General features: G+C 44.2%; 1 protein-coding gene across 2 annotated transcripts in view; it reads right to left on the minus strand.

The window, feature by feature from the left end:
• LOC106566891 (MICOS complex subunit mic25a-like) overlaps window positions 1-23,855 on the minus strand; it is a 70,465-nt gene that overhangs the window by 15,249 nt on the left and 31,361 nt on the right. The window contains exons 3-4 of one of the 2 annotated variants that reach the window (XM_014135447.2): window positions 14,738-14,806; window positions 14,419-14,489 (exon numbers count right to left, since the gene is read on the minus strand). In XM_014135447.2, coding sequence (XP_013990922.1) covers window positions 14,419-14,489; window positions 14,738-14,806 — 140 coding nt within the window. The remainder of the gene's footprint in view (window positions 1-14,418; window positions 14,490-14,737; window positions 14,807-23,855) is intronic. The other variant, XM_045693145.1, reaches the window with a different exon arrangement.

Genomic DNA, 23,855 nt, shown 5'->3' on the forward strand with positions numbered 1-23,855 from the left:
TGGAATGAATGGATGGGAAGAGACAGGTTAAACTGAATTACCAGCAGAGAGGATATTTATTAATAGAGCCTGTGACAAGCGTGGCATTGACTAACACAACGATGATAAATAACCTGATACCACGACTAGAGGAGGAGGAGGCAGGGAAACCCAGTCACCCTGGCAACCTTTTAGCAGTGATGTCACTGAGCATCCAGATTCCTGTAGACACAGAGCCAATGGTGTGTGGTTGTGTCTACCGAAGATGTTGACTTTAACATGGGGGGATGCTTAGTACACTACAGTACCACCTCCATCTATCTACCACAACTAAGGTACCGCTACAGATTAGAAATGGTGAAAATAGGGATCAATCATTCCTAATTTAACGAATCAAGTTGAGTTGATCAAATCAGACTGAATTCACAGATTGGATTAGCTTGTTGTAATATGATATGTGATATGTAACATAATTGGTCTCTGCATTCCTATCTCTCACTGATGGAGTTCTGTGGCAGATTCATTGCCAGGTTGCCATGCTTAATGAAATTTGATTGATTAAGCAAAGTCATGTGCGTTAAACCCTCCCATCCGCTCCACGGCTGCTGCCCTGCACTGCAACTGCTACTATCAGAGGACCGTTTGACACTGCGCTTAATTGAAACCCAAATTAAAGCCCGAGCTCAGCTTTGATTCAGCGCGCAAGTCAACCCCGGCATTTCAATTAAAACTCATCCAGTGCTACCATCAAACCACACAGCATATCACCAAACAGCAGAGCGATATGCTATCGCTAGCGTTTCCTTGTGAGTTGCTTGTCTTATCTGAACAGTCAAGAGAAAGAAGAGAAAGCTCCATCAAGGCGTGTTTAAGGGATGATGCCTTTGTGTATCAGATCCCCCTGTTTACCCACTGCTGAAGCTCCTTCTTCGTCTGTTTAATCACACTAGGAGCAGAGAAAAAGACTAAAGCAGCGCTGTTTTTTGTACTGGGAAGATAAGGAACTCTCCTTTAATTTAAAATAAACTGCCTTCATCAGGGAAGGAAAAGCTCCTGACAGTGCAGGAGGTTTATTAAAGGGGCCTGAAGCAGAAAATTGGTTTGCCGCAGCCAAAGCTGAACCGAATTGAACCAAATTGAAGGTGAGGCCTTAAATAAAAAATATTAACTGAGCCGATTAGGCCACTTTGAGCGGAGCAGGCCGTGCATATGAGCAGTAATTTCTGAATTCAAAATCTGTGAGTAAATATAACGGAACACTGAGAGATTAGACCTTAATTACTGTCGATTCCCATTATTTTTTGTCTCCTCCAGCAAACGTGCAGTGACAGAACAAAGGCCAACTTCTGAAAGTATGCCAAGCTGAGAGGCAAAACGAGAAATTAAAGACTAGAAATCAAATGGGAATAAGAAAAACAACTACTACAAAAGGTTCCATTAGCAAGCCTGCAATGCAAGGAAGAGATTGGAATCAAATCAATGAAAATGCTAAGCAGCACAAAACACACAGAAACTCCAAAGAGTGTTTTGGATGTGATTGGCTGGAAGCAGAGGGCAGAGGTCATGTTTGTGCTAGGTCTGCAGCTCATAGTGCTTCAGGTGCTATCAGATGGAGTCTGAGAGGAGAGGCACCGGTATCTCTATACTGCTGCTGTTGTGGGCAACCAGCGCCTGCTCAAATCATAGAGAGAGTAGCTACTGTACCGCCTTGAGATAACTCTGCTCTGCCATCCTCAGCAGATTACTGCAATTGGCAGATAAATAAATTAATCACACTGGCTTTACACTGTAAATCCACCAAACTTTATCTGCAGGGGAATTCAGAAGGGGCTGAAATTAACTAGAGGCCCCAGCTCTGACAGCTTTTACATTGACTGAGCTGAGCAGCGCAGGCCTCCTCTCCCTCACCTTCCCTACATTCTCCTCCTCCACTCCTCCCCCAGCCAATCTCACCTGCCTGGCCCCTCTCCCTCCACACGATGCTCCCCCACTTAAGCCTGTCAGGTCTGGAGGGGCCAGAGGCAGACCGCTGAGGGCTCAGGTCAAATACAGGCAGGGATCTGACACCGCTGACAATTACTACAGCAGAGGCCTGACTTGTTAGACCTCAGGGTTAGAGTCACATGTAAGTGTCTGTCTCACATGTAACAATTCACATCCTAACCTGGAGGGGGTCACCTCTCCGATGGAATGTCCCCTTCAAAGGCATTGTCACAGTTGTCGTAAGAACGGGACCAATGCGCAGCGGATGTTGAGTTCCACATATTTATTACAAAATTAAACTTTAAGCAACAGCAAATAAATTAATAAACGAACAATGAAACGTGACTACGTTATGCACAAAACAATATCCCACAAACACAGGTGGGAAAAATAGCTACTTAAATATGATCCCCAATTAGAGGCAACGATTACCAGCTGCCTCTAATTGGGAACCAAACCAAAACACCAACATAGAAATGTTAAACTAGAACACCCCCTTGTCACGCCCTGACCTACTACACCATAGAGAAACAAGGGCTCTCTATGGTCAGGGCGTGACAGTACCCCCCCCTCCCCCAAAAGGTGCGGACTCCGGCCGCAAAACCTGAAACCAAATGGGAGGGTTTGGGGGGGTGACTAGTGTTGGTGGTGGCTCCGGCCCCCCCCCCCCCAGAGAGGAAGCTGGGCTGGTCGCTGTGCCTGGACTGGGCACCGGCGCTGAGGAAGGCTCTGGCCTAGGAGCGAGACTGGACTCCGTGTCTGGACTGGACACCGGCCAAGAGGGGGGCTCCTGCCATGGAGCTGGACTGGACACCGTGCCTGGACTGGCCACCGGCGCAGAGGAAGGCTCCTGCCCTGGAGCTGGACTGGACGCCTTGCCTGGAAGCTCCGGACCGTTGACCGTCGCAGGAGGTTCCGGACCGTGGACCGTCGCAGGAGGTTCCGGACCGTGGACCGTCGCAGGAGGTTCCGGACCGTGGACCGTCGCAGGAGGTTCCGGACCGTGGAACGTCGCAGGAGGTTCCGGACCGTGGAACGTCGCAGGAAGCTCCGGACCGTGGAACGTCGAAGGAAGCTCCGGACCGTGGAACGTCGAAGGAAGCTCCGGACTGGGAACCGTCGCCGGAAGCTCCGGACTGGGAATGCGCACTGGAGGCCTAGTGCGTGGAGCCGGTACAGGTGGCACCGGACTGGTGACACGCACTTCAGGGCGAGTGCGAGGAGCAGGCACAGGATGTACCGGACTGGGAACACGCACTTCAGGGCGAGTGCGTGGAGGAGACACAGGACGTACCGGATTGGGGAGGCGCACTGGAGGCCAGACCCTGGCGTCGTTGCTGTCCTCCATTAATACCTTCCGTCTGCCGCCAAGGAAGGGTTTCGCATCCACCCATCACTTCTTCCCATGTCCAAAACTCTTTTAACTCGTGGATATGCTGCTTGGTCCTCTTTTGTTGGGATATTCTGTCACGGTTGTCGTAAGAACGGGACCAAGGTGCAGCGGATGTTGAGTTCCACATATTTATTACAAAGTGAAACTTTAAGCAAAAGCAAATAAATCAATAAACGAACAACGAAATGTGACTACGTGATGCACAAAACAATATCCCACAAACACAGGTGGGAAAAATAGCTACTTAAATATGATCCCCAATTAGAGGCAACGATGACCAGCTGCCTCTAATTGGGAACCAAACCAAAACACCAACATTGAAATTTTAAACTAGAACACCCCCTCGTCACGCCCTGACCTACTACACCATAGAGAAACAAGGGCTCTCTATGGTCAGGGCGTGACAGTCATGCTTATCCAGTCTAGCTCACACACACACACAGTGTAGTGTGGTGGCATAGTCCTGGTTTGACCATGGTGTCATTTGCTGTAAAGGACTGGTCCAGCTGTCTTATTCACCACTGTGTTGTGGATCAGAAGGTTGACAGAATCTTTTTTATGTCTCTTTCATTTGAACCGCAATTACAGGGAAGAGGAGTGTGTGTCAAAATCAGACTCCTTATGGCTTCTACTAAGTAGTCATCTTTTATGCATGACAATTACAGCATAGCTGCTGTTAGAGCAAGACTGCTGTATCATGAATGATCATGAACAACAGCTGTGGTACTGTATGATGGTACTGATAGCGGTTTTACCGTGCTACAGCAGCAAAGGAGAGGAGAGTGGGCTCAGCGCTGGTTCATGTGTGTGGTCAGCCGGTGATGACTGCCAGTTTTACACTCCCTGGACAGCCTGTGTCTTCTATAATGAGGGCTTTTTCTCTGAGAGGCCATAACACCAGCAGCAAGAACAACAAGCGCAACGTCTGTCTGGAGCTAGCTAATTGGCCACTGTTGTTAACTCACTGTGGCTGAATGCTGGACACCTCACATTCTGTTTATATACTGTTGTTTACTCACTGTGTATGTATATACTGTATTCCCAACATAGTTCATCCTAATATACACTACCGTTCAAAAGTTCGGGGTCACTTAGAAATGTCCTTGTTTTTGAAAGAAAAGGCCTAAAAGACCAGCATCCCAGAGTGGCCTCTTCACTGTTGACGTTGAGACTGGTGTTTTGCTGGTACTATTTAATGAAGCTGCCAGTTAAGGACTTGTGAGGTGTCTGTTTCTCAAACTAGACACTCTAATGTACATGTCCTCTTGCTCAGTTGTGCACCGGGGCCTCCCACTCCTCTTTCTATTCTGGTTAGAGTCAGTTTGCGCTGTTCTGTGAAGGGAGTAGGACACCGCGTTGAACGAGTTCTTCAGTTTCTTGGCAATTTCTCGCATGGAATAGCCTTCATTTCTCAGAACAAGAATAGACTGACGAGTTTCAGAAGAAAGTTCATTGTTTCTGGCCATTTTGAGCATGTAATGCTGATGCTCCAGATACTCAACTAGTCTAAAGAAGGCCAGTTTTATTGCTTCATTAATCAGAACACAGTTTTCAGCTGTGCTAACATAATTGCAAAAGGGTTTTCTATTGATCAGTTAGCCTTTTATAATGATAAACTTGGATCAGTTAACACAACGTGCCATTGGAACAGAGGAGTGATGGTTGCTGATAATGGGCCTCTGTATGCCTATATAGATATTCCATAAAATATCAGCTACAATAGTTTCCAGCTACAATAGTCATTTACAACATTAACAATGTCTACACTGTATTTCTGATCAATTTGATGTTATTATAATGGACAAAAAAATTGCTTTTCTTTCAAAAACAAGGACATTTCTAAGTGCCCCCAAACTTTTGAACGGTAGTGTATCTACTACCACTGTACATACCATTTTCTTAATATCAATACCACACAACAGCTAGTATACAGCTAGTTCTGCATTGACTTTTGTTTTCACAGAGGAGAGCTCCTCAGTACCAATGCTTTTCTGTTCACCTCAGAAAGGTCTGCAGTGCCTTGGCATGTTGCCAAGCTGATTATGGTGCAGCCAGCTAGGCTGTTCCATCAAAGATACACACCTTTGTCTGGCCGGCTCATAAGGTGTGCATTACATTACAATCACAATACAGCACTTTAACAGCCACACTCCAAGACTGCTACAAACTACGGAGTGCTTTGAGAACTACTTCACTTTACCCGTCACAATACAGCACATTATCTCTCTTCAATTGAAGACTTCAGATATGTAAAGTATCTGTCAGATAGGTAATGTCTGATATAAGAGTTAAAACAGCAAGAAGACGATGGGCACTAGATTTTGAGTGCCCTGTGCTCTGCTCTGTGTGCTAGAGAGGAAGTTAAGTCAGGTAGCAGTGAGGGACAGAGAGAGAAAGATATAAGAGAGCAGCCTTGTCATGCTCCAGGAGAGTTGGGGCTCGGGGAGCTGCAGCTGAGACAAGGCATCAGCCTGCACACAAGGAAGACATTAAGGGACAGTACGCTCCTGGCAAACCTTCTCCAAATCTAGGGATTAAAACCTGGATTAAAACATCACACAGTGGTATGCCGTGGAGAAGGCTGGCAGGTAGGAGCCCGGCAAACTGCCACTGTCTGCTTAAGCTCTGGTAGTACAGCTCAGGAAAATGACAATTTACAGTATGCAAACACAGCCCAGATAGGTGCTATCTAGAACCTAGACTGTCCTTGTGGGAGAACCCTTTGAGCAACCCTTTTGGTTCCAGGTAGAACCTTTTTTGGTTCCATGTAGAACCCTTTTCACAGAGGTTTCTACATGGAACCCAAAATAGTTCTACATGGAAACCAACGGGTTCTACCTGGAACCCAATAGGGTTCCTCAAAGGTTTTTCCCATAGGGAGAGCCGGAGAATCCTTTTGGAACCCTTTTTTCTGAGAGTGTAACCTTAGACCCAGTCTTGCTGCATAACCTCTGACCACATCCTGGCCTCCATTCCACCCTAACCCTTCCCCCAGCCCAACTGCAACTGTCTTCTTTTGATCTCCTTACCTCAGAGTCCTCACTAAATCTAACCTTCACCTGGTTGGCCAAAACTGGAATAGGAGACACTGGAAGGTTCTACAAAACCATAGCACCGAAAATACACTGTCTGAGACCATCACTGTACTGGAGACAGGGGACGAACACTTACGGAAGAGAGATCTCGCTCTGATCACATTGCCATCTGATGGGAGCGTGCGTTGCCATGTCTCCTGCCTGGGAGGGAGTCTCTTCCTGGCTGACGCGGCGTCAGACGGCAACACGCTCACATGAGCTTAGAAGCTCAAATCCCTGATTAGAGGCCTTCAGTTGTTAGCAGCGAGGAGCAAGGTTAGCACAGAGTATGCAGGGAGAACAGCAGTCCCTAACCAGCTGCCACCATGCTTACACACTGCTTAATTTACACATGCAGAAGAGAGAAGAGCTGCCTTTCCCTAAGACTGTAGTGCATTTGAAAATGTTTATCTCAGATTGTACTGCTACTCCTCTCTACTTTTTGACTTTTGAATGGTCATTAATTTACTGATGTGATACCGGTATAGGCCTTTGTCCCCCACTGCAGTTAGTTATGAATAAAAAAATCACTTGTGACGATTACTCTTGTGCTCCCATATCTACAGTAAAGGGTCTCCCCGGCAAAATGGCACAGCATTAAGGTATTGCTTTATTCTACTGGGGAATTCTATAAGTTGTATAGTAAAACGTCTAGAAAGATGGACCATATAAATGAAGTGTTTAAAAAAAGAGGTTTAAGCTCGTTACAACGAGATTGATAGAACAGATGTTCAATACTCATCATACCCATGTAAAAGCGTGAATGTGCACAGTGTGCAGAATTGAGATCAGTCTTTGAAAAACATGCCATGGTAAATGCATTAGAAATAAGAAGGAAGGCAGGTAAACTGGTAGGATATGTGATAAGGCTAATCAGGAAAGCTCGTATTTGGACACAACATTTAAATATACAGGTAACTGCCAAAATAAAGGAAACACCAACATGGTGTCTTAATAGGGCGTTGGACACCATGAGCCAGAACAGCCTCAATATCCCTTGGCATAGATTCTACAAGTGTCTGGAACTCTATTGGAGGGTTGCGACACCATTCTTCCACAAGAAATTCCATCATTTGGTGTTCTGTTGATGGTGGTGGGAAATGTCGTCTCAGGCCGAGAGTCTGACATAAGTGTTCAATTGGGTTGAGATCTGGTGACTGAGACGGCCATAGCATATGGTTAACATCATTTTCATGCTCATCAAACCATTCAGTGACCACTCGTGCCCTATGGTTGGGGGCATTGTCATCCTATGGGGGAATAGTCATGATAGCCAAAACAATGGAAAAATAATGGCCTGCCCAGCATTTTTATACAAGACCCTAAGCATGTGTAGGAGAGTTAAAATGGTTATTCCATCAAACTTCAAATTATTAGAATAGTACACAACGCAGAACAGAACAACCAGGTTAAGGGTCAGTGGCCCAAGCCCGCGAACAGGAATATTCCAAGTTCAGACAGAAGGGGGGAGTCAGATCGCTATGATCGCCAGGAACTTTCTTTTTGGTGTCTATTTTTAATTGTTGTGCTACTAGTACTGCCTGTTGATGTTAAGTAGGCAGCTACAGTAGCTGAATGATATTAACATCTTCTGGTTTTATTTCATTAAATGTATTTTATTTCATCTAGGTGCTTACGTCACCTACTAACACCCTGGTACTACTCGTAGCTCCCGTTCTCCTCAGTCCGAGAAAAACACTGAGAGAAAGGTATGTGTTGCAAATTACTCCTTTGTAGAAGTCCATAACATGAAATTAATAAAACATCCCAAGGTTAATGCTGTATATATTGTTATAAGGGAATGTGAAACTATTGAAACATGTAACTTTCAGAGTTTTATTGTTGTTATTGATATAGTTTACAGAGTGCTAAAAATGATTGCTGTTGCTAGCTAGCATGCCTTTCTGTGATGCAAACGGTTAGCTGTGCTGCCGACTGATGCTAGCGTTGCATTATGTGAAATGTAGTTTTAGCCCTCTAAGGTCTGAATGATAAAGGCGATTTCACATTGTAGCTTGTTTGTATTACAGTGTTTCTGTACATGAGTTGTTGTATTTTAATACTGTCAACACTGAAAACACTTAGCAATGTATTGGGGATGTGAGACAGGATATGTGTTTTACCTTTCTTCATGCTCCTGTATAGAACAACTTGTCAGATGATGCATTGGAGACTGATGTGCTTCTGTCCTGTCTTTTCATAATAATATTGCAGGTATGGTTCTATTGTCTATGAATTAAGATTATACATTCTTTGTATTAAGGATTGGTTATTATTTTATACTATACATTATAGCTTTATGTATGAATGTGATTGTGTGAGTCCGAGAAAACACTGAGAAAGAACAACTTGTCAGATGGTGCGTTGGAGACTGATGTGTTCCCGTCCTGTCTTTTCATAATACTATTGCAGGTCGACATAAAAGCCAGAAAGACAGCCGTGGTGTCGCTGTTCATTTCTTGGTTCTCCTGTGGTACATAGAAAGAACGATACACATGGTGGGATGTTAATTGCTTAATTAACCCAGGAATAACACCTGTGTGGAAGCACCTGCTTTCAATATACTTTGTGTCCCTCATTTACTCAAGTGTTTACATTATTTTGGCAGATACATGTACATATTCTGAAATAAATCTATAATTGCACTGTCATTTGTGAACAATTTCCATGCCTCTCATAATTCTTCAGGTTAAAAGGACATTATTTAATGTTGATTAATAAAACAGTTGACAATTAAAAGCTTATTAGGTTTACAGCACTTTGCACAGGGGAGTGTTTGCATTTAACTGGTAAAATAAAATGAATGGCGAAGAAAATATTGCTATCTGGGCAGGTTATTTCCTCATGCGTAAAAGTAAAGTTGAGGTGAATTGAATTTACACTGACATTCACTATGGGCACAATGAGTGTAGTGTGTACGTTTTTATTAATCTGCATTAATTCCTCTTGCTCGGAGGGAACGTTAGTCTGAGTCTCCAGCCCAGGCACAGGTGAATAGATCCTGTCATACAAATCTGTCATTCTCCAGTTTACCAAAGGTGGAGCTTATGATGCAGCGCCTTTTGTCACCATCGCAGATTTTAGAGAAACAACAAATGTCGGTACATATAAATGTCTTATATCGGCTGAAAGCTAAAATTCTTGTTAATATAACTGCACTGTCCAATTTACAGTAGCTATTACTGTGAAAAAATGCCATGCTATTGTTTGAGAGCTCCTAACAACAAAACACTTTTTTCACCGCAATAGGTTTGATAAATTCACCTCTGAAGGTAAACTGTATACTTACATTCTGAAATCTTGCTCTGATTTATCATCCAAAGGGTCCCAGAGATATCATGAAGTGTCGTTTTGTTAGATAAAATCAATTTTCATATCCTAAAAAGGTCCATATAGCATGTACGATCGATTTTGTATTTCCACTCGTACAATTTGAAAAGAAAGGAATCTGTGAAAATCACCAGGCAAATCACATTTGTATGTATTCCTCAGAGGTCCTAGAACGTAACCAGACTTCACTATATCATTAGGGGTGTAGTATATCCTATAGGACACAAGGCACGCCGATGACCCGTCCAATCTTCATTTGATCGACTGTATCTTTGTCAAATGTGCACCAATCGGGGTCAAACAAAGCTACCCTGATAGCCAATTAGCTGGGCTTTACGGGAGTATCCGGAAACCCTGTGTTTGTAGCAAAATGTAGGTGCTAACCTTTTGCGACAGCATGCCTTTTCCTTTAGGACAAAAATGATAAGAATATTCCGAGTAACGAAGTTATGAATACTGGTTGTTTTGCAAATGTTGAACTTATAATATGGCTACTAATACTGGAAAAGCTAAATCAAAGTCCAAGTATACAGATTTGACGATAAGAAAAATGTAATATGAATGCCAATGTCTCCTTCATGATTTGCCCAAATGTACCTGGGTGACTTCACACTAAATGTAATGTAGTTCGCTCATGTTTCAAGGTATCCGTCTGAAACTTTGCACATACACTGCTGTCATGATGTGGACACCATGGGAATTCCAACCAGAGTGATGGCTAAAACTGGGACCTTTCTCTTGCATTTCAAAGATGGTGGTAGAAAAAAACGTTTGTTTTTTTTCTTTGTATTTTCTTCTACCAGATATATTGTGTTATATTCTGCTACATTCAATTCACATTTCCACAAACTTCAAAGTGTTTCCTTTCAAATGGTACCAAGAATATCCAATATCCTTGCTTCAGGGCCTGAGCTACAGGCATTTAGATTTGGTATGTCATTTTAGATGAAAATTGAAAGAAAGGGGGCTATCCCTCAGAAGTTTTAAAGCCACAGGGTTAACTACAGACCAAAACAATGAATGAGCCATACCCACTTGTTACTGTTACCATGTCTTGTCTATGGTAATAATGAGAAAACAGACACAGCACCTTGCTATCCCTTTGTTGTTTCCATCAGAGAAAAGCATTTCATTTTCTTGTGAATCAGGGGGGAAAGGCACCATGTGTATTGTTGGAGCCGAAGGGAGCCAACCCAACCCAAATCAAATTTTATTTGTTACATGCGCCGAATGCAACAGGTGTAGTAGACCTTACAGTGAAATGCTTACTTACAAGCCCTCAACCAACAATGCAGTTTTAAAAAAAATACCTAAAAAAAATAAGATATAAAGTAACAAATATAGGGGGTATCGGTACAGAGTCAATGTACGGGGGCACCAGTTAGTTGAGGTAATTGAGGTAATATATACATGTGGGTAGAGTTATTATAGTGACTGATGCATAGATAATAACAGAAAGTAGCAGCAGAGTAAAAGGGGGGTGGGGGGGGCAATGCAAATAGTCTGGGTAGCCATTTGGTTAGATGTTCAGTAGTCTTATGGCTTGGGGGTAGAAGCTGTTTAAAAGCCTCTTGGACCTAGACTTGGCACTCCGGTACCGCTTGCCGTGCGGTGGCAGAGAAAACAGTCTGACTAGGGTGGCTGGAATCTTTGACAGCTGTTGAACCTTTTGAGGATCTGAAGACCCATGCCGAATCTTTTCAGTCTCCTGAGGGGCAATGGGTTCTGTCGTGCCCTTTTCACAACTGTCTTGGTGTGCTTGGACCATGTTAATTTGTTGTTGATGTGGACACCAAGAAACTTGAAGCTCTCAACCTGCTCCACTGCAGCCCTGTCGATGAGAATGGGGGCGTGCTCGGTCCTCCTTTTCCTGTCGTCTACAATCATCTCCTTAGTCTTGATCACGTCGAGGGAGAGGTTGTTATCCTGGCACCACACGGCCAGGTCTCTGACCTCCTCCCTATAGGCTGTCTCTTCGTTATTGGTGATCAGGCCTACCACTGTTGTGTCATCGGCAAACTTAATGATGGTGTTGGAGTTGTGCCTGGCCGTGCAGTCATGAGTGAACAGGGAGTACAGGAGGGGACAGAGCACGCACCCCTGACGGGCCCCCGTGTTGAGGATCAGCGTGGCGGATGTGTTGTTACCTACCCTCACCACCTGGGGGCGACCCGTCAGGAAGTCCAGGATCCAGTTGCAGAGGGAGGTATTTAGTCCCAGGGTCCTTAGCTTAGTGATGAGCTTTGAGGGCACTATGGTGTTGAATCTTGAGCTGTAATCAATGAATAGCATTCTCAAATGGTCCTTTTGTCCAGGTGGGAAAGGTGTGAAAGGGATGTGTGGAGTGCAATAGAGATCGCATCATCTGTGGATCTGTTGGAGCGGTATGCAAATTGAAGTGGGTCTAGGGTTTCTGGGATAATGGTGTTGATGTGAGCCATGACCAGCCTTTCAAAGCACTTCATGGCTACAGACGTGAGTGCTACGGGTCGGTAGTCATTTAGGCAGGTTGCATTAGTGTTCTTGGGCACAGGGACTATGATTGTCTGCTTGAAACATGTTGGTATAACCGACTCAGACAGGGAGAGGTTGAAAATGAAGACACTTGCCAGTTGGTCAGTGCATTCTTGGAGTACACGTCCTGGTAATTCGTCTGGCCTGCGGCCTTGTGAATGTTGACCTGTGTAAAGGTCTTACTCACATCGGCTGTGGAGAGCGTGATCACACAGTCATCGGGAAGAGCTGATGCTCTCATGCATGCCTCAGTGTTACTTGCCTCAAAGCGAGCATAGAAGTGATTTAGCTCGTCTGGTAGGTTCGTGTCACTGGGCAGCTCCCGGCTGTGCTTCCCTTTGTAGTCTGTAATAGTTTGCAAGCCCTGCCACATCCGACGCGTGTCAGAGCCAGTGTAGTACGATTCGATCTTAGTCCTGTATTGATGCTTTAACTGTGTGATGGTTTGTCGGAGGGCATAGCGTGATTTCTAATAAGCTTCCGGGTTAGAGTGCCGCTCCTTGAAAGCGGCAGCTCTACCCTTTAGCTAAGTGCAGCTGTTGCCTGTAATCCATGGCTTCTGGTTGGGGTATGTACCTACAGTCACTGTGGGGACGACGTCATCGATGCACTTATTGATGAAGCCAGTGACTGATGTGGTGTACTCCTCAATGCCATTGGAAGAATCCCGGAACATATTCCAGTCCGTGATAGCAAAACAGTTCTTTAGCTTAGCGTCTGCTTCATCTGACCACTTTTTTATTGACCAAGTCACTGGTGCTTCCTGCTTTAATTTTTGCTTGTAAGCAGGAATCCGGAGGATATAAATATGGTCAGATTTGCAAAATGGAGGGCGAGGGAGAGCTTTGTACGCGTCTCTGTATGTGGAGTAAAGGTGGTCTAGAGTTTTTTCCCCTCTGGTGGCACATTTAACATGCTGACAGATTTAAGTTTCCCTACATTAAAGTCCCCGGCCACTTGGAGCGCCGACCTCTGGATGAGCGTTTTCCTGTTTGCTTATGGCGGTATACAGCTCATTGAGGGCAGTCTTAGTGCCAGCATCGGTCTGTGGTGGTATGGAGATAGCTATGGAAAATACAGATGAAAACTCTCTAGGTAGATAGTGTGGTCTACAGGTTATCATGAGACTCTACCTCAGGCGAGCAAAACCTTGAGACTTCCTTAGATATCGTGCACCAGCTGTTGTTTACAAATATACATAGACCGTCACCCCTTGTCTTACCAGAGGCTGCTGTTCTATCCTGCCGATACAGCGTTAACCCATCAGCTGTATGTTATTCATGACATCGTTCAGCCACAACTCAGTGAAACATAAGCTATTACTGTTTTTAATGTCCCGTTGGTAGGATATGAATGCTTTTAGTTCGTACAATTTATTTTCCAGCGACTGTACATTGGCCAGTAGTATGGATGGCAAAGGCAGATTAGCCACTCACCAGAGGATCCTCGCAAGGCACCCCGATCTCTTTCCGCAATATCTTTTCTGTCTCTTTCTCCTGCGAATGATGGGATGAGGGCCTGTTCGGGTGTCTGGAGTAAATCCCTCTCGTCCGACTTATTAAAGATAAATTCTTCATCCAGTACGAGGTGAGTAATCGCTGTTCTGATTTCCAGAAGCTCTTTTTGGTCATAAAAGACGGTAGTAGCAACATTATGTACAAAATAAGTTACAAACAATGCGAAAAAACTAACGAAATAGCACGGTTGGTTAAGAGCCCATGAAATGGCAGCCATCTTTTCCGGCGCCATCTTCAACAGCGCCATCTTCAATCTCCATGGAAACCAAAAGCACATCACTAGTTAGCTCGTTGTATACAAACTCTTCTACCATTCTGATAACATCAATTACTGTGACTTGTACTGGGAGACAAAACGGGAGCAACTAGTATACAATCACTGTGTAATTTACAGCAAAGCAGAGATGAGAAATCGATCTACAGTCTACATGGATCCATCATAGATCTTGTAGAACACATTCAAGTGTTATAGCTTTTTCAGGGCAAACCAATTGTAAATCACTTTGTCTGTGGTGTTGAGTTGTGCTACAGAGGGACTGTACTTCCACAGGTAGCACATTGTAGCAAGTTTTACTGTAGAGTTTGGATGTTAACAGAACTATACAGGTGGACAAGCGGTTCTACTTACTTTACAAGAGCTTCGGATTTTGTGGCTTGGTCGTAGAACTGTTTCTTGGTTTTCTTGTATCGATCCAAATTCTGAAATATACAAATAAATATTTGGAGAAAATACTGAATGAAACAGGTAAGGTTACTGTACAATTCACATGATGAAAGAAAATAACATGATCCCTCATAAAATGCACATCTATTACGCCCCAACACTTACTAAATACATACAGTGTATCCAACTACAGCCAACAAGCTTTCAATCATGAGATGGATAGTTTTTTTCCCAACATTCTAATGCATCTACGTATGTACAGCGACCAACTGAGCCTACACACCTGGCCGATTCGTTCAACAACCATCCATAGACGGTCAGGTTGGCTGTAGTTGGACAGATGTGGAGAAACCTTAAAAGTGATGGCATAGAAAAAAACATTTTATGATACAATCCATGAATTATTCAAATGTTTGGATGCTAATAAAAATAAGACTACAATCAGTGTCACCTCCTTATTTGGCCACCATCCCAGATCATTGCCTTAGGTAACAGCCAGTTCATTTAACAACTGCATATTAGCTGATGCAATTCTTGTTAACTGCCTTGTTCGAGGGTACAGAGGAACTTTAACAGGTTTTAAAACCCTGTCCTTATTGGCCATCATGGGGTAGTTCGTAGATGTTCTGCTGGCAGTCAGTCAGGCAGACTGGGGATGGATCAGTGAGCCTGGTCACAGACACACGGTCTCTTCATTATGCTATGCTATAGAGACTTTCACAGAGACCATCATCACCCACACAGTCCTCAGTAACTGTTTTAATTACTGCTGAGGAGACTCTGGGGTCGCTACAACATTGGCCCATAGCATATAGGCACTGGCCCATAGCGCAGTGCCTCAATTCCCCAGAACCAAATCTTGCATGCCCTGGCCAGCTATAGTCTGTCACGAGAGACTACATGCCACTGTATCGCGGGGGTAACCGTTGGATTCTGAACCAATGATGTGGCTACTGCCCATAAAAGAAGACACTCTCTCAGCCCAGGTGGAATCTCATTTCCCTAATTACTCCTGACAGGCAGCACCTCAGTTTGATGAGGTAATGACCGTGTCTCAGAATGCCATCCATAAAGCCAGGCTAAACGGGCTTCCCTTAATTATTTCTGATATTTGTCTTCCGACTGAGAGAGCGAACCGGGGGTATTTGAAGTGAGCAGAGCAGGAGAGTGATGGGAGCATCGCTGAAGCTCAACCCTGAATCCCCATCAATTCACCAGGTGCCAGTGGGGTCACGCTCTCTCATATTTCACACAATCTGAACCCTACACATCTCATCTCAAGGCGAGGGAGACGACAGTGGAAACAGAGGAGCCCCGCTCGTATGCATTCACACCAATTCAATAACTATCACAGGACAAATGATAGTCCATTTTACCCCATCCTCTCATCTTCTCCAATCATGGGAAGGGAGGAGGAAAGGAGGAGGAGCCTGAGTCGGCCCAGACCAGGCCCACCACTGCTTTGCCTCATCTCCCGTTGTCTGAACTCTCTCTGAAGGCCCCATTTAAGAGCTGCTGCTTCTTAAATGTTAATGTATTTTATGAGGCTGTGAGGAGGTTCTCATAACAAGCAAGGAACTACAGCAGGGACTGTTGTTGTGTGAGCACCGGTCCAGGAGATTGTGATGCTTGCAATTAAACGCAGATTTACCAAAGAGCAGTGACCCACTGTGGTTCTCAGGAATCAGTGTTCTGTAGCTACATTGTGCATGCCTAAAATTATTAACCCATTGATGTGAGTGAAAATACGTGTGTGTCTGTGCATTTGTGTGTGGGTGCATGAGAGAGTGTGTGTATGTGTCTGTTCGCATCTACACTACAATGAGGGCTGACAAGGTGAGACGGTGAAGTGGGATTACAGACACATTGACCCAAATACTACAGTACTATTGGATCTCCTTCTTAGCCGTTACTGACTGATCTCCATTCAGGCCAGTTCATACCACCAGGGAGCAGATAGAATACCGGAAAACAAAACTAGAGTGCTTCCCACCCATATATCCAGTGGGGCTTAGAGGCGTCTTCGAATCTCCCAAATATTTAACCAAAATAATCTGCCATCTTGGACTGGGTATATCTAAAAAGGTGAATGTAAAGACCTGGATTCATTGAAAACGTTGATTAAATGTCGTAGGATGGTTCGGAAGCCCTGTTGCGAGACTATTACTATATTGTGTCTGTTATTAAAAACAGTAGAAAGTCTAAGTTCCATCATATGTGCAGAAGGGTAGTATGGGTTCACAGTGAAAGTAGGGTCAAGAAGGAATGGCCTAGTGGCATTTAAACCCACCATTACTTTCACTGTGAACCCCTTCTACCTTCCTGAATACATTTGCAGTGATGCATTGCTGTGGCAATGCAACCTGCATTAACCGGATGTGCCTGTGCTAATCTAACAGCTGGCACCTGGCTCGTCTCACACTCCTCTTCCTGGCTGGCAACCGCCGTCAGCAACTCTCATCTGCCACCCTCCCCCTGCCCACCCCCAGTGCCGCTTCCCGCTGTGCTAATCCAATGGATATCTTAATCTGTTCAGGGTGGCTCTGCCTGGGCGTCGCCGCAGGCTAAGTGCTGTTCTACACACCTACACTAGGGGCACTTATCAGCCCAGCACAAACGATCCCACCGCCGACACCAACAGCCATGCTTTGATGCGCTGTAAAAGGACCAGGTTTTCAGCCCACGTACGCTCCTGTTTTAGAGGCCATTTAAAAAAAAAAAAGGAAGGGTGAAGTGAATTCTGCAGTGAGAAATTTAGACAAGAGATGTATTAACCTCAGCCAATCTCTGTCTTTGAGATGGATCCTCTCCTGCAGGCAATAATGAGTCTAGGAGATCACTAATGGATGTTCCAGTCTCTGTGTCCTGTCTCTTCTTCTATAAATATCAGGGGGTATCAGGAGGTATCTGGAGGACGTATTACTCCTCCAGGGCCTCTGGTTCAGAGAACACCTTTCATTTAACTGCTAGTAGATCCATGTGAGGCGGCTTTCCATTATGGTGTTGCTGAGTGACAGCACAATGAACTAACATGTCTCTCTCGCTTGCGCTCTCTGTATGACATGTTGCTTCTCCAACATAGCTACTGTCATGACAGGCCTGTTCGGGTCAGGTTACCGTGGACCATAATCCTACAGAGATATCTCTCACACCCAACAGAGGGGGAGAGATTGAGAGGTATGGAGGTGGGGGGTTTAATGACACCTCCCATCCATTGTAAATCTTAAAGCAGCAGACAAAATCCCCTTTGTCCTCTCAGTATGGAGGGATGGAATGTATGATGGGCCTATGGAGAATCTACCTCTGAACAGTAACATGCAATAAATGGACTTTGGGACAATGTGTTTTGTCAGCCAAAATGGTAATAGTGACGATAGATGGAATATGAAAATGAATGCTGTTTTTGTTATGTTATTAAAAGTTAAATGACGACGTTATAAAGAAAACATAACTTGAAGAGTTTTCACACTCTGTACTTGAGGTTTGCATACTGTACGTTGTGTGGAAAATGTCCAGATCAAAGAGAATGTTTTTGTAAAGATGAAATGTGAAGTTAGTTGTCTAAATTGGATCTGAGTCAAATCCAGACCTTGCCTCGTAACTAGTTACGCCCAGAGAACTTGCCCTAAAGACGGAAATGCCTATTTCTGACCCGAGAGTATAAAACATGTGAGTTAAGAATTAACATATCAGACTAAGTGACCACAAGCATCAGCCAAGGCTCGAATTTGTTGTAAACCCAAAATTCAACATGAGGTTGAATGAGTAGCTGCTTTGGATGAGTAGCTGTGTCTAAGAGGGTGAATTCAAGCAGGACCACCCAGTTACCACTCTCCAAGGAATCATGTGTCTACACTGCTTTCATTCCCACGCTGGAACCATCTACACGGCTGATTAGCCATCCTCAGAAGAACCATTTTCAGAACAAGGGCGAGGAAACAGACCACTAAGAGAAAGGACACTGACATCGTGAGGACAAACAGAGAGTTACACCCGGTAACTGAAGACGTGCCGTCATCAGAGAAGTCAGAACCCGGTCCACGAAGAGACACCCCATCGGAGACCTTCAACACGTAGTTACATCATTATATTCTGACCCATAAGAGCGGCAGATCGGGGCAACATTAGGGTTAAAATAAGCATAGTTGACAAATGTACCCAAGTGTGCTTTTCTCTCATGCTCTCTCTCTTTCTCCCTCTTTTCAAATCCCCATTTTGTTTAACCCGTGTCATATTGTGTTGGCCAGCTAGGGACCTGTTTCACTGTACTAAGTTCTAATCAATAGCCTAGACTGTGTGTTTGTGTATGTGTATCTTATATTATCATTTTAGCTTGTTAGTAAATAAATAATCAACTCAATTGGTGTTGTACGGACTTATTTACTGAGACTCGGGTTTGTGCAGATTCACGGATTATGCGACGTTCAGAAGGAGACTGTAGAGGAAATGAATTAATTAGCGACTGTTGTAAAATCGATATTCTGATATTCTTTGAGTTAATTTGGGAAATAGAAACGCAATAAAAACCCAAACTTTCCCATGGTGCCCCAGGTTACTGAGTTAATAATTACCTGATTCATTTAATCACGTAATTCTAAACAGTTAATCATTCGATGAGCAGCAGTCGTCACACTAATCAATACAACGTTACGACACTACTGTCTGAACAAACTGATATTTTGTATCGGGAGATGAGCTTTACCTTCTGTGCCCAACATTACAAGGCTAAAAGGTACAAAGAAAGGGAAAATGAAATGCATCATCCTTACTTGAAGTTTACTTCTTACATTTCCATTAGAAACCAGCAACACAGCAAAATGTGTTTTTAGTGCGGAGAAAAAAAGCACCCTGTACAGCATTCTGATTAGAATGCTTCTCCTGTCCTCTCTGTTCTAACCGCTGGCCCTGCGGTTTAAGAGGCGAAGAGGTATTACACCCCCTGGAGCCCCTGATATGTGCCTACATCCATCTGGCATGCTGAGAAATTAATAATCCTTGCTCCAAAAAATAAAATTAAAATGCATTCGTCTCCCCCTTTGAAGTAAATTAATTTGTGATTGGTTAGCCTCTGCAGGCCTTGAGGCTAAAGGGGGCTGGCTGTGCGGCGGCCGGCTGCTCCACTCTCTGTCCATCCAGGTAAAAGCAGCTTCAGCTGGTTAGATGGGGGAGTCATGCAGATATTTCCAGAACAAGGCCCCTGCCGACAGCGTGTCAACGCGGCTGTCAGGATTTCAGGAGGATTATTATCTCGTACCCACGCTCAAGTGCTTCAAAGTGCTTTGCAACTAGTGACGAGGAGAGAGAGAGAGAGAGAGAGAGAGGGTACTGGGTGGAAGGCTGGGGGGGAAGCCTTGACAAGCAGATGAGTGAAGCAAGGAGCGGTTCAGGATAGGAGAGGGATGGAGACAAAAGCAGGGGAGCCAGCAGAAGGCTTTAGCTGGATTAGAGAGAGCCTGTGCTAATTCAAACAGCAGCGGGACATTGCTGTTTACAACCAGTAGTTTTCACAGCTCTCCGACGTCCAGCATTCAGGAGAATTCACAGACACGAGACGATTATGTGTGGCATCTTCACAAACACTCTCGCACTCACCGAAAGCCTCTCTCCCAATGTCAAACCTACAGAGTAGCAGCCAGGGGAGAACGACTGCCCCCTCTCATTTAAGCCACGAAATTTCAAGGCCAACCGCAGTACAGCAGGCATTGTCAGCAGAAAAGGGATCCCCATTATAGTGAATGGGAAAAATGGCAGTCTTTGTGTAAATGAACCAAAAAAATGTAAGACAATCAATGCTAATGGCAGCCTGCAGTACCCTTGAGATATTCAGTGAGAGAGAGCCGCACTGAGCTAGCCTGCAATGGCACTTCCTGGAGTAGCTCAAACTGCGCATGTTGTCTCCATGAGACACCATCTTTTTATATTTTTTAAACTTTATTTTACATATACATTTTACACAAATTTTGCCTAAATGGTACTTTCATACACAGTAGTTACATAAAGGTAACTTTTTTTGATTATAAACATTACATTTTGGATAGATAGTATACAAAATGTATAGTGTTTTCAGTAATAACTATTACTGATCATGAGCCTCAGCCCATCATCCCACCTATCTCTGTAGACCATCCTCTTTTGATTTCCACGTGCAATATATTTTTCAACTGTGATGTTTTACATTCATTTCGAACCTTTCTAATCGCATAGATTGTAAGTTAAATATTTATATTTTTCCTAGGACTATTACTTATTGTTGATTGATTTGGCTTTCCAAATAACCAAAACACTGCTATTTGTAGGGTTATTTTTAAATTAATGTTAGGATTTTTCAGCCATTCCTGAACCTGTGACCAGAAACAAGCTACATGGGGACAATACCAGATTAAATGATCTAATGAGACGCCATCTTAACCAACTTAATTTGGCTTCAATTAGTCTTTACATAGGGTGTCACGTGATCGATGACTTTCTCCATTCATATGTTCAGTCATTGGTTGCAGCCTACCTACATGTTATAGACAGCTCTAATTAATGGCTTCCATTAGCTGTAAAGGGAACTCAGGGTATAAAGTCTAGAATCCCTCTTCTTCTCTGATTCAGTCTGTCAGGCAGGGCCCACCCACCTCCCCCAAACAGAGTGACAGCAGTTTGAACGGACACACCAACTCCACAGTATTAGCTGCCTCCCTGGTCCGGCTCATAACACAACCCAAGCCTAGCAGCAAATAGTGCACACACCATTTCACTGCCAGTGTCTGATCCCTTTGGTAAACGCCACATTCTTATAATGAGGTAAATATAAACATAAAACACTCCAGTCTGCTGTCCCCACTTGCTTCAAGATGTCCACCATTGTTCCTGTACCCAAGAAAGCAAAGGAAACTGAACTAAATGACTATTGACCCCGTAGCACTCACTTCTGTCATCATGAAGTGCTTTGAGAGGCTAGTTAAGGATCATATCACCTCTACCCTACCTGACACCCTAGACCCACTTCAATTTGCTTACCGCCCCAATAGATCCACAGACGATGCAATCGCCATTGCATTGCACACTGCCCTATCCCATCTGGACAAGAGGAATACCTATGTAAGAATGCTGTTCATTGACTATAGCTCAGCATTCAACACCATAGTACCCTCCAAGCTCTTAATTAAGCTCGGGGCCCTGGGTCTGAACCCCGCCCTGTGCATCTGGGTCCTGGACTTCCTGACGGGCCGCCCCCAGGTGGTGAAGGTAGGAAACAACATCTCCACTCTGCTGATCCTCAACACAGGGGCCGCACAAGGGTGCGTGCACAGCCCCCTCCTGTACTCCCTGTTCACCCATGACTGCGTGGCCACACACGCCTCCAACTCAATCATCAAGTTTTCAGACGACACAACAGTAGTACGCTTGATTATCAATAATGACGAGACAGCCTACAGGGAGGAGGTGAGGGCCCTGGGAGAGTGGTGCCAGGAAAATAACCTCTCACCCAACGTTAACAAAACAAAGGAGCTGATCGTGGACTTCAGGAAACAGCAGACGGAGCACGCCCCTATCCACATCAACAGGACCGCAGTGGAGAAGGTGGAAAGCTTCAAGTTCCTCGGCGTACACATCACTGACGACCTGAAATGGTCCACCCACACAGACAGTGTGGTGAAGAAGGCACAACAGCGCCTCTCCAACCTCAGGAAGCTGAAGAAATTTGGCTTGGCCCTTAAAACCCTCGCAAATCTTTACAGATGCACAATTGAGAGCATCCTGTCAGCCTGTATCATTGCCTGATATCAGTCTGCCCAACGCATCACCGGGGGCAAACTACCTGCTCTTCAGGACACCTACAGCACTCGATGTCACAGGAAGGCCAAAAAGATCATCTAGGATATCAACCACCCGAGCCACAGCCTGTATCATCCAGAAGGTGAGGTCAGTACAGGTGCATCAAAGCTGGGACCGAGAGACTGAAAAACAGCTACTATCGTAACATGTCTGAGCTAGGGGGCAGTATTTTCACGGCCGGATGAAAAATTTACCCAATTTAAACAGGTTACTACTCTGGCCCAGAAACTATAATATGCATATTATTAGTAGATTTGGATAGAAAACACTCTGACGTTTCTAAAACTGTTTGAATGTTGTCTGTGAGTATAACAGAACTCATAGGGCAGGCAAAAACCTGAGAAAAAGTCAACCAGGAAGTGGAGGATCTGAGAATTGTAGTTCTTCTTTCTAGTCCCTTTCGAAACTACAGTATCCGTGGGGTTACGTTGCACTTCCTAAGGCTTCCATTGGCTGTCTAAAGCCTTCAGAAAGTGGTTTGAGCATTCTCCTGTCACTGGGCAGATAATAGGAGCTCAGTTTCTGAGTGGACTGCCTGGCAACAAAGGGATTGGATATGCACGGTCACGCGAGCACACTGTTCCTTCTTTTTCTTTTTGAATGAATACACTATTGTCCGGTTGGAATATTATTGCAATTTTACGTTAAAAATACCATAAAGATTGATTTTAAACAGCGTTTGACATGCTTCTAAGTACGGTAATGGAACATTTAACTTTTCGTCTCTGGTTCCGCGCTTGCGCGTTATGCCTTTGGATAAGTCATCTGTACGCACAAACAAAATGGAGGTATTTGAACATAAATATGGATTATTTGGAACAAAAACAAAATTTCTTGTGTAAGTAGCAGTCCTGGGAGTGCATTCTGACAAAGATCAGTAAAGGTAAGAGAATATTTCTAATACTAATTCTGAGTTTAGGCTGCCCCAAACTTGGCGGGTGTCTGTTTAGCTCACCGTGATGGCTGAGCTATGTACTCAGAATATTGAAAAATGTGCTTTCTCCGTAAAGCTATTTTAAAATCTGCCACAGCGGTTGCATCCAGGGGTAGTCTATCTATAATTCTTTAAATAATTGTTATATGTTTTGTCAACGTTTATGATGAGTATTTTTGTAAATTGATGTGCACATTCACCGGCCGTTTTGGTGGGAATACATTTTCTGAACATCACGCGCCAATGTAAAATGCTGTTTTTGGATATAAATATGAACTTTATCGAACAAAACATACATGTATTGTGTAACATAATGTCCTAGGAGTGTCATCTGATCAAGATCGTCAAAGGTTAGTGCTTCATTTAGCTGTGTTTTGGGTTTTATTGACACATGTCCTTGCTTGGAAAATGGCTGTGTGATTATTTTTGTCTATGTACTCTCCTAACATAATCTAATGTTTTGCTTTCGCTGTAAAGCCTTTTTGAAATCGGACAATGTGGTTACATCAAGGAGAAGTGTATCTTTAAAATGGTGTAAAATAGTTGTATGTTTGAGAAAGTTGAATTATGAAATTTTGTTGTTTTTGAATTTGCCGCACTGATATTTCACTGGCTGTGTCCCGCAGGTGGGACGCTAGCGTCC

Source organism: Salmo salar, chromosome ssa13 (genome assembly GCF_905237065.1).
Source record: "Salmo salar chromosome ssa13, Ssal_v3.1, whole genome shotgun sequence".
Classification (NCBI taxonomy): Eukaryota; Metazoa; Chordata; class Actinopteri; order Salmoniformes; family Salmonidae; genus Salmo; species Salmo salar.